The 12,511-nt window shown below is 38.0% G+C and overlaps 1 protein-coding gene across 2 annotated transcripts in view; it reads right to left on the bottom strand.

Annotated features, from left to right (window-relative positions):
- The window catches only part of CTBP1 (C-terminal binding protein 1), a 264,992-nt gene that overhangs the window by 16,943 nt on the left and 235,538 nt on the right, over positions 1-12,511 (bottom strand). For both annotated transcript variants that reach the window (XM_019473690.1, XM_019473691.1), the window contains exons 4-6: positions 10,498-10,642; positions 6,299-6,505; positions 139-353 (exon numbers count right to left, since the gene is read on the bottom strand). In XM_019473690.1, coding sequence (XP_019329235.1) covers positions 139-353; positions 6,299-6,505; positions 10,498-10,642 — 567 coding nt within the window. The remainder of the gene's footprint in view (positions 1-138; positions 354-6,298; positions 6,506-10,497; positions 10,643-12,511) is intronic.

The raw sequence follows: 12,511 nt of genomic DNA, 5'->3' as shown, positions 1-12,511 counted from the left end.
TTATAAACCTGCTTGATCTCAAAGTAGCAAAAGGGAGAGAAACTTCTTTCAAATGAGAATCTGCCTGTTGACATCAATAAACGCTATACAGTGTCAGCCACCAGCACCGGTGTGGAGGGCGCCCACAGAGATTATTACCTGCTTTATGGTGAAGTCATTAATAAGATGATGATTGTGTTCATTCAAGTTGCAGTGCAGGGTAACACAGTCACTGTGGAACAGCAGGTCCTGCAAAGTGCTCACCCGCTGCAGTCCCAGAGCACGCTCCATGCCATCTGAGAGGTATGGGTCATAGAAAATCACACTGAAGCCAAAGGCTTTGGCACGTAGTGCTACTGCTTGCCCAACACGCCCTAGAACAAGATAAACATGCAATGAGAACAGATGTGAAGCAGCTGGTGTAAGGTACCCTCCTCCTTCCTACTGCAAACGCTTGTATCAAACCACACTGTTTTGTACAGCAACTGGAAGAGGATAAAAAAGAGGCTGCTCCCATCCCACTTGAAACCATCACTAAGATCAGAAATGTTACATCCGAGTTGTTTCACATTGCCTTGGTCAACACAAAGCAGGAGGCTTGCACCTTCTGCAACCAGAGATCTGAAATGCCAGAAGATGTCACATAATCTGCAATAATCTGTGTAATACAAGGGCTTGCCTGCTGGGCCTGTTTATGGTAAAACACTACTGCTTGTGAACACATCCTGCCAAGGACTTATTCTTACCCATGTCAGACCAGCTGGCTTTAATAAAAAGCTATAAAATTAATCCTCAAAAATGGATGCAATAAAAGATAAAAAAAGATAGCTTTAATAAAAAGCTATAAAATTAATCCTCAAAAATGGATGCAGTAAAAGATAATTTGTTTAATCTGAAGCTCAACCATTCTCAATGCATGGAATCTCCCTTCTGAACTAGTATTTTCTTTCATTTTGAGTAACATCCTTTCAGCATTAAAATACCTACAAGAATCCTGTCATCTAAGGCTTTAAAAAATTTTGTATCCATTTACCTAAATGATGAGTAAATACAGTCCATCATACGGCACCTAGTTAAGAAGAGTGCGGTACCATTTGGTATTCACATTGACTTTAGCTTTTCTCTGTTCCACTTTCCTTACTGTCATATTTCAGAGTTGTGCCTGAAACTGCTGTTTGGGCATGACTGCATGCCACATGTATCAGGAGGTGTGTATTTCCCTTTGACACACTACCAGTAAAACACAGAGAAAAAAAGTGAGTGAGTACATCTAGTGAGAAAGAGTATTTTGAAGAACGAGAACTAACACACTTTTCAGGTTAGAAGACTAAACGCTGGATACTCACGTTAGAGTATTACAAATGTTAGATAAAGACATTTCAAAAGCATCACTAGACACACCATAATAATCGTGTCTCATTTAAAAAAAAAAAGTCAACAAGTTTTCTTTTGTAACATCTGAGTTTGTTCAAAAAAGCATCAAATTAACACAGGGAAATCCCATCTCTTTCCAATTGTGCTTGAAGGGATTTCCCTCTGCTTTTCAGTTTCTCTTTGAATAAACTTAAGAAGCCACAGGAAGAAAGGTTTTTTGCTGATCATTTAACCTGAACACAGCAATTCTGCAGTGCTTAGTGAGAGATGTGCTTGGAATATTAAACAGTATGTCAATCTGACGGGGGCTGTGTGCTTTTCTTCGGGTGCACCAAGTTAAAATACTCTTCAAAATCTTTTATTTCAATACTTGCATAGATGTTATTTGTTTGCTTTCCAAGCTGTTTTTTATAAACTTGAATTAGACAATTTTCAGCACAAACACTGTATTATTTTCAAATTTTGGCACGTTCACAGCTCAAGGAATCAGTCACACAGCAGCAAATTTTTTTTTTTTTAAACAAAGCATATCGCTTTTACCCCAGCTCCATTCATTTTCACATGCAACGTTCTGTCATCTGTTCTGTTTTTACACTCTTTACAACACCAATACCTGAGGGGATTCACAACAGTGAAATCTCTTACAACAGACTCTCCAGTTAGAGCTATACTTTCCATTCATTGCAACCAGGCTAATAAACCAAAGCCTTCTTCAATGTGTGCAAAGTTTCCTTCTGAAAGACCTGGGAATCACACGAGTGTACTTCTAGCCAGAATTGTCCTGTTACAATCATTTTATGGGATAAAACTCTTCCGCAATTGACAAATCGCATTTGGTCTTAGTCGTTAGGCAAATACATACACAGACACACGTAATTTGCCAATTCCTTTTTAAACTACAGTCTGACAATATAGTACAACCACAAACCTATGACGGTTTTTTCCTCTCCTGAAAAACTTCTAAGACTCTCCTGGGTATGCGGGGTGGCTCAAACCTACCTCAGCACATCAAGAACAACAGAACAGCACACAAAGCATCCCACCTTCGGGACAACTCTCTCTTAAAAGCATATACAATTGCTATGAATATTCATGGCTGCTTCCAGGGAAGGCAAATTCTGAAGTTCAAAACATCAAATGAACTTCTTGGTCTGTAGTGTGGGAAGAATGCAGAAACCACACATCGCATACAACTGCAAAAAAAGCAGAAGCAACAAAAGCCTATTTTGGAAATTAGAGATTTAGATAAAGCTCTAGCAAAGCCCATGGATCATTTCAGTGACACCAGAAGTGTGAAGAGAGACTCATCAAAAACGCCTGGGTCTCCTGTTACAGTCTGACCCATCTACTCCCCCCAAGCCTCCCAATTCCCCCTAAGTCTCCCAGTTTGTAGGGGTCTCTGACCTTGACCTTGCCAACGACCTGATTTGAGTGTGACAGTATAGTAGCTGCAGTTATCAACGACACCCGCCCAGCCCTTGGGCAAAGAATGAGCATCCTATGCTGGTATTACAAAGTTTTATAAAATGCCCTTGATACCGTGGAAACGTTGATGACCTGCCTGTAGACTTCCGTGGAAAGAAAAAGTGCTTTCACTTAGCAGCTCTCTCCTGTCTATGCAACAGTAATGGAGAATCTGGGTAATTTTTCCTCCCTCTTGGAGAACTCTGTAATGTGGAGAGTGCCATTTTGTTACATTTCCTGCTGAGTACATTAAGAGAGCTAGTAGGACTGCTAAGGGTACATCATTTATTGCATGGTAATACCACCCAACTCTTACGCCTTAATGTTGCCTGATAATGCAGATCAGTACTTTGGCCAACATCTAGTCAGGACCATGGGACTGTTGAGAGAATACAGCAGGTGAGGAAAGACAAACTGAGTGATGTCATTCATTATGATGCGGAGACAAATGTATTTGGAGAAATTTCACCTCTCTTGAGTGAGGAAATGCATTAGCTATTAGTCATCAGCATTTGTAACTGGGAAGGAAGGGGAAGGGAGTGTGCCTTCACTGCTGTAAAATTATCACAGCAGAACCAGGTCTAGCTATCTATTCATCCAAGTACTTACATGGTGCTGCTCATAAATATTCTCCTTTAAAAAAAAACCCTAAATGTCTAGATATGAGATGAAAAGGTAGCTTTTTTTAACACAGGGCTTACTATCCAAGCTTGTGATGCATCACTTGAAATATAGGACACTGGATAGTAATAAAGATTAAAAAGTGACAAAGACAGCTGTTTAATGATGTGATATTATTATTTATGTAAGGCTCAAAGAATCACACACTTCATAAAGACAGAAAGAAACACAGGCTCTGCCCTAAGGAGCTCAAGAGGCTAACCAAACAACAAAACAATGACGAATGGTATCCAACAAGCACATGAAGGAGCCATTATGCTGTTGAGTCTCTGCTTATCTTCAAGCTCAATACAAGCAGAGGATGAGAGATGGGGTTAACTTTAAAGGAAGAGCACGGAGTAATAGGATTAAGCAGGATAGACCAAGTGTCAAAGCAGGAATATGCATGAGAGGAGGCAAAGAAAAGAGAGTGGGTGAAGGAAAGAAAAAGGCAAGTGAGTCACGAAAACTTGGCTAGACCAGTGGATAAGGAAGTGAATAGCTGAAGCTTTGGAGGGAATGACATAGTCATTCCCTAGCACAGAGATAGGCAAGAGCTAGGGTGTTTCTCTTTGGCAAAACAAGAGAAAAGCCCAGGAACAGATGTGAAGAAGGTCTGGAGTTAGCTGTTGCAGCAGCAAAGTGATAAATTTAAGCAACTCACTGCTGAAGAGACCACAAGTTTAAGACAAGAATAGAGAAACATAGCTGTGGTTGAGATAGGAGATGATCACAGACACACGTTAACGAGAAAGGACAGAAACAGCGATACTACATGGAACTAGAGAAAAGAAGGACTTAGTAACAGATGATGAGAATTGTTTATTTTGTGTGCAATACATTCACTTCGTAGCCTCTTAGTGGTTCATCACTTCTGACATTGACATGTCTAAATAATAAATAATAATAAACTGAGGCAAAACTACAGACATGGGAAGAGGCCACTAGTAGAGAAACAAAACCTAAGGGCAACAGTCTTTTGAAGGTAGTTGTAAATACACATTTTAGTCTGAAACTAGAGACAGGTAGCCTCTTGGAGTGATCTATAATAGAAAAGAGTGTATCACAGCCTACGTGCCTGAAGTGCTCAAATGTAAAGTCTAGTACAGCCCTATTTCCGTATCTTCTAAGACTACATTTTTATTCTTCATTAATACATAGCTACATAGGAGTTTGTTAGAACAGGTCAGAATCAAAATGTTGTGCCTATTCATATACATGCACAAAAAGAAACAGTGGAAGTTTCCAAAACTGACTTTAAAACTTAATTTTCCTTGAAATTGTGAATATTCTATTGTAGGAAAAGAAACAGGAACAATAAAAGGCTAGAGAAACTGACTGGTTAATAACTGTAACAGATGTGTACCTTTAAAATCAGATTTTACTAGCCTTTTAACATACCATGCACACAAAAGGCTTGCTTTTTAAAACTAAAACCAAAAACTAGCATTTTACGTAGCTTTACACACATATTGGCAATCTGATTAGCCATTTGTTTCTCTATACTTTTCAGTCATTTACAACAAAAACAACACACACAAAATTCAGTTAAGAAAGTCAATAATGAATGACATTTTTTTCTAATCTCAGTCTGGAATTTGTGCAATACAAAAAATGCAATGCCAACAGGACAGATATCTTCAGCAAACGTGCACATACCATGTGAGCCAAGGCTTAAGTTTCGAAAACTAGGTATGCATGTCCATTTTTAAAACACTGCAGCTGATTGTCTATTATTTATGTACAGATGCTGTGACTGTGAGTGCAATAATCATTGTGTGTTTAAATGAGGTGCATAATTACACGGGCATAGATTTGAGAAAGCAACTTCACGACTAACTTCCTGAAAGTCGTATTTTAAAGGCAATTCTTTGACTGTGAAGATGTTTTTGGTGTGTTGCATACTCATTTAAGTACTGTGTAACGCCAGGCTATTCTCAACTTCCAAAAGTAAGAGTTCATGGCTTGAGCTGTTTGACAGCAGTGTGTAACTGGAAGTCATTTAAGTATCATGCCTTGTTGTCAAAATCATATTATTAATTCCTGTGGATGAATACCACAGCAATTACATCCACAATCTATCAGATCTTTGATAAGACAAGCACACGACTGAGTAATCTTTATATAGAAACTGACTTGCTTGTTTTTATTCTCTACTTCTGTAACAGACTAATTAATTCATCTCAAGCAAGCCTGTCCATCTGTTAGATGCTGAAACACATTTAGGGCCATTCAGAGAGGTAAGTAGGTGATTTTATTAGGTCTGGAAACATTTCAAACTTTCTTGCATATATTTTTCCTCTCTTTTGAGCTGAAATACAATTTTAGATGCAGCTCAACCAAATGCACGAAATAACTGCTCTGCAGGCTGTTACTGCAGCAAAGACTTCTCAGGTACGTTAAAAACAGTAAAAGGAAAAAAGCACAAACAGAACCAGATATGACAACGGATGAGAAATACAACATATACATGTGACACCGGGTTGAAGTAGCAGGCTCCTTGTCCTGGAAAAGGGAAGTGATGGTGTTTCCTCTTACAACCAGTGTGCCTGACTCCAGGCAATACGGTGACAGAAAGGTGTACAGAAATTCGAAGAATTGAGAGAATATCAGCAACAAAGTAAGTTTTCTGAGGGAAATGGCGATGTCTAAGGGGAAAACGTTTGAGACATATAAACACCAGGAATGAAGTGGTATTATACAGAATGCTTGACATGGAAAGGAGTGAACTAAGTGTTCCATTTTTATAGCTCAAATCTTCATCATTTTTTTAAAGCAACGGAAAGCAAGGAGTGTTAAACCACCTCTCAAGCCAACATACCTAATCCAATAATTCCCAAGGTCTCCCCTCTGATCCTGGCAGCTCCAGAAGCCACTTCCCGAATCTGTTCAACGCTTTGTACTCTCGTGCCTTCTCGCAAAGCCTGGTGAAGCCAGGTGGTTCTCCTGTACAGGTTCAGAATGTGGCACATGGTAGAATCTGCTGTTTCTTCTACCGAGGCAGCTGGCACATTACACACTGCGATCCCTGCAAAGAACGGAAGGAAAGGATACCAGTTGCCAAATGTTTCTTACTTTTTCCCATTTAACAGCAATTCAGGAGTATGATGTTTAAGTTTACAAGTATTTCAACACCTGTTTTGCACAAATACTAAGTTTCTGACTGTAATGGCAGACAGAAGACTTGACATAATAGTTGATAAATATGTGCAAACATTTTTTTTCTGATTTTTTATTACCATTTATTGTGTTTGCAAACTAAGGCAAACAGTAAACGGACCACTGAAACCACAAAAGGAAAGTATTGAAGATGTCAAGTAGTTTAGAACACAAGTCTTGGTAGGCGTTTTACACGCACACTGAGCTAGGTGTTTTGAATAGCAAAGAGAAATCTGCCTTGCTCTCAACAGTGCAGTTAATGATCATTGTTTAGATTTAATTGTGTGAGTTAGCTTTCCACCACTGAGCAGATACCCTCCCAAAAGCTATCTATACAAGTTACAAAAAAGATAAAATAATTTATAATGACAGAAACTCTTATAAAGCCCTCACAGGATGACTATTAGTATTTCCAATTCATGTATGGGTAATTATGACACAGGGAGGGACAATTTGTTTTGCGTTGCACATGGGTTTGTAGAATTACGACAAACAGAACCCAAGCCCTTTCCTGGTCCCTCAAATCAAAGAGATAACCCACCTAATTGTCAATAGGGAAATATAAAATCTGCTTCTGCATGGCATGTAAAGGTAATGCAAAATTAAGTCCATGTTCCTAATAGCTGAAAAGTTACTAGTTGAAAAGGGTGTAACATCACGGAGCTAAAAGACCGTTACAGATTTCCACAGACAACTGTGGAAGGTGGATTGATTCAAGACTCACAATACTCCTTTTTTACTTCAAAAAACAGATCAGGCAACAAGTGATTGTAATTGCATACAAGTTATCCCATCCTGCTTTTTACCTTCCAGTACTCAATATACAGCAGTTAAGCAAAATGTTTACTAGAAAAAGTTTCGTATCCTTTTTGACTTGTCTCTCTCCATTCTTTCTATTTACTACGAGTTCTCTCGCCAAGTATCAGCTCCCACAAATGTCTGTGTCCCAGTTCTGCTGACTGAGATCACAAACAGTATACAGTATAACTTCACGGTGGAGGAAAAAAAGTGTTTGTATACTAAAAAACACCCTAATACTGTTTTTACTGTCTAGTTGTTTGGGGTTTTACCTAAATAAATATTCAATGAGTCCTCAGGTAACACCACTATATCTTATGAAGCAAGAAAGAAAACACATTCTCTTCAATAATAGTAATAACAATAATCTGACAAATAAGCTCATACCATATTTATCTACATTTTACAAGTGCCTCCATTCTGCTGCCCAGCACTTTTTTACAGCTTTCTTTAGATCAGTAAAAACCAACATAAGGAACCTGCAGAACTATTCTTCTTTTCTCTGCTGTAGAGAAAAGTGCCTGCTGAGTCACTGCTCTTAGATTTACGCAAAGATAAACCAGCGTCATTTGCTGGAATATTAATCTTTGCATCCTGCTAACATCAATGGTAGTATGAAACTCACCATTTTTTAAAAATGGGGCAAAAAGCGCGAGTTGGGGGGTAAAGTACAAGACTGAAAAATAACATCCCTTTAAGTCCATCATATTAAACAGCTGCATTTGTTTATACAAAAAGTCTTTTTCATGGAGCAAAAATGCAGGTTTTAGATGGCAAAACAAATTTAATAAGTATGTCCCTTGAGAGCTGGCATCAACAAAATAATGCTTTAAAAGGAGTTTAAAGAGTTCTATTACGTATTTGGGAAGAGAAATAAGGAATTGAACTCACCTTATACCTTCCTCCCTAATAGGTTTCCTTAGGAAATTTGGGGGAGAAGAGTCAGATAATTTCTCTCCTAAACTGTAGGAATTTCTTTTTCCCTATTTTCCCCCAACTCTAAAAACAGCTAACTTCTGAAAGGCAGAGACATGGTGAACCACAAAAGGCAGCAAGAGAGAGGCAAGGATATGAAGGAAAGAGACATTTCACATAGGGAAAGACAGCACACTCATATCCATCGCTTCTACCACTCCCTTCCCTTTCCCCTTTTCCCACTGGTTTCAGCGATCTTGTGCATAGGTTCAATGCTGAAAAACTCAGGAGTCAACAGGCATCACCGTGACTCCCACTTCTTCACTTGCATCCAGCTACACTCACAACTCGTACATATTTTCTAGTCAACAATTAATAAACTGGAGAAAAAGTAGACCAGATCTTAAAGATTTTATCCAAGAAACATACGTTTTCATGCATTTTAAGAAGAGTAAAAGTGCTAACATGAAAATAATACTCAATAGGAAAAGCTGGTAACAACCCCATGAGCCAGCTCTATGAAAAATAATGCAAAAAGTTAGGATGGAAGTTCAGGGATATGTCAGACTTTACTGTCTAGCTCGACACTGTATTTCAAGAGTGAATCAAAGCTTTTTACAAAGAGCAATTAACTCTCATATTAACTCCTCGAGATACATATTATTTGTACTAGTTCAACAAATGGAAAGTGATTTGTCCCAGTAGTGGTGAGTTAGTATTTAATTCCAAACATTTCACCCTAACTATTAAAATCAGAGATTTTACACAGTAAGCCTTCCAGCATTTATTGGCTTTTGACAGGGTGGACAATTGTATTTCGTAAATACTGGAATGCACGAACAGGATGGATCCTAACTGTATTAACTCAGTCTAATCACAACATCGGAACGGAATGATTAGGAATGTGGCCATTTAGCATTTCATACAAATGAGAATTTCCCAAATCTGCTGTACTCCGGCTTGAAGAATTATGTGGATGCATTTAAATTATAAGCTTGGGTTACAATCCAGCATGGAGACTTGCAGAAACAGCCAACAAACCTGCAAAGATTTTCCTCTTATCAGGGATTCTCTGCACAAATCGGACTCCTGACTGGTCGGAGCCTTTCATCTGTACCTAGGTTTTGGTTTTTGATCTAGGATTTTACCCCAGGCCAATCTCTGCATGTATACATGTTTTCTTGCGCTCACAATGCATGGGCCTAACTGTGGCACTAGTTATAATACGTAGGAACACAGCCTTGCATGCTTTCAGACCTGATCTGTTCTTTACAGAAACTTGTAAATAAGTTGTTAGCCTCTGCCTGCTGTGCAAACTACATGCCCATTAGAAACAGGTGATCATTTTACTATCATTTACTGATACACAGACTGTATTACAGCTCCTCACTACACCAATGGGGTTATTACTAGGACTAAGTACTGTCACACTGAAACAAATATTTCCAAGGTCTTCCCAGAGCATAACTTGGGAAACATACTTGGTCACCTCAATCTTAGAAAAGAAACAAAGAAAATGTAGACATTTATTCCGAGTGTTAGTTTGACCTGTAGATTATAGGTAAGAGATGGTTTATCCTAAAGTAAGAAAAGTACAAATCAGACTGTTGCTTTTTTACAGTGAAACACTAAGCACCATCTCTTCATAGTTCCAGTATCTGAATTTATTCTGAAGCAGCAACAACCAATTCTCCTATAAAATTCGTATTTCTATTTTATGGAGTGGTTTAGTACTAAATCTCATGCATCATAAATAAGTCTCAGACAGTTGATAATGATCTCATTTTTTATTCAAACAGAAGCAGTATGCCATGCTGATGGAATTATATTTTGTGATTGAATTACAGCAGTAGTAGTTAAAATATACCATTGGGGTAAAAAAGAAAGAGATGAAAAATTATGGCTTACTCCTTGGGTATATATTGAACAGGCGGAATGTCATTCTGTCACAAAGCTGTTAATATTATCACTTAATTAACTAATGCTAGTATCTCTATAACGATTTTCAAACACTTTGATGAGAAAATTATACAGCTTACATACTATGTTATTATAAATTATACAGAAAACATTAATGCAAAGACTTAGATGCGATCAGATTTCTGGAGGCAAGTATAAGATGTAAAATAATGTCTTTAATAGTCATACCTAAATCTCCAGCAGATTTGATGTCAATATTATCAAAACCACTGCCAATTCGGACAATTATTCGAAGTGCTTTAAATTTCTCCAGGTCTTCTCGTGTTAAAGTGATAGTGTGATACATCAGTGCACCCACTGCTTCATTTAGTACCTATAAATAAAATGGAAGAAAAAATACTTATTTTTTTTCTTTCACAGGATCTCAGCTTAATCACGTATACATATTTTCAGGTATAAAAAGACTGTAAAAGCATTAAATCCAGGTCTTTTGTTTTAAAGGTTATTTCTCCAAATATCTTCCAGCCTCTTGTTAGTCTTTTTCATCTGATGTATCCGTTCTAGCACGATGAAATTAGCTTTACAAGAACTAAGTGACCTGTATTTGTGTTCTTATTAAGAGGGAAAACTCTTCTCATTCCACAGGAGATGCTCTGCAATATCGAACCCTAGGAGTACAAGCACCACCAGACTGCATCTGCACATGCAGATGAAACACAACATGGGAGCAAGCACCCACTTTAAACAGTAAGTATTTTTATGCTTAGGCAGCTGACATTCAGTTTTGAATGGAATCACAGAGCAGTATCTCTTCACCATACACGCAGTGGTACAGGCATTCACTGCGCTATTAAACCACTTGATACCTGAATAGAAAACATTCAGTAATCATTACAAAAACCTTAGACAGCAGAGACTGAAATCTGTCAATTCATACACAAGAACAAAGTGTTTGTCCCTTAGTCTATTGATACTGCAACTGTCTAAGCTCTCACTGATGGAAAACTGAGTATCATATAAATTTGTACAACTGAGATGCCAAACTAGACATTATCCAGAAAAAACAGCACCTCTAATAAATAAGAAATTGTACCAAAGCAAAAATGTCGCAAAAGAAAAAAAACTTGTGAGAGAGACCGAGCCAAAAAAGCGAAAATAAATTGACAGGATCTGAAAGGTCCGAGTGTCTTTCAAATTATGTTAAGAGTGCATCCAACCTACTCAAGAAAGGTTAAGAGGAAGGGGTGTGGAGGAGGGGAAGAGAGCCTTGCACACCATGCCCAGCAGTTTCAAATTCTGCTACCAAACAAGCAGTGACGCTGCACCCTACACAGCTGATACAAGTTTATTGTTCAGAAAGCAGAAAATATTTTTCTCTTAATATGCAAATTAGATGATTTCACTTTTTCAAAATACTTCTCTGTGTTTCCACCTTCAATGCACTACCTAATACCCTAATCGTTCTACGAGATACAAAACATGCCCAAATCATTTCAACATCTAAGCTAGCTGTAATGACTTCAGGAGGTTCCTATGACGCACTTCATATAAAAGTCCTGCAGAGGCTCTAAATTTCTTATTCAATACACTTTTGGGTCTGGTACATGTACAAATTCTGTCATCTAAATTATATCTGCTCATATGAGCATTTTCTAGGGTACTGCAAGATCAGTAACTATAATCAACATCAACATAAATCGTTTAGAAAAAACTATTGCACCAAAACACAGTCTTGCACACAGAGGATTACAACTGTTGGAACCCAAGATCTGCAGCAGTAATTTTTATAATTAAAATGCACGAATAAAAATTTTAAAAGAAAATAAAAACAAACTCCATAAAAATGAAAGAAAACTGCTTCTTACTGAATACTTCACAAAATGATTTATGCTATTTCCATAGGTGTTTCTGGATTGGTAACCCCAGTTCTAAGTCAGATAAAGACCAGAATCCTTTGAGCAGAATTTGGATTTACTTGTAAGAGTAAGAATTGAAAAAAAAATTAGAAATTACACATCCTTAAAGAATGCTGCTACAACATAATTCAAAGAACAGCTGTAGGCTCTGATCTTCTAAACAATTATACACACACAAAACTCCTTGATTTTGATCATAGAATAGTTTGGGTTGGAAGGGACCTCTAAAGGTCATCTAGTCCAACCCCCCTGCCGTGGGCAGGGACATCTTCAACTAGATCAGGTTGCTCACAGCCCCGTCCAACCTGACCTGGAATGTTTCCAGG

The sequence above is a fragment of the Aptenodytes forsteri genome, unplaced genomic scaffold (assembly GCF_000699145.1).
Source record: "Aptenodytes forsteri isolate BGI_AS27 unplaced genomic scaffold, ASM69914v1 Scaffold88, whole genome shotgun sequence".
NCBI classification, from domain to species: domain Eukaryota; kingdom Metazoa; phylum Chordata; class Aves; order Sphenisciformes; family Spheniscidae; genus Aptenodytes; species Aptenodytes forsteri.
This window is presented reverse-complemented; position numbering and strand designations above follow the sequence as displayed.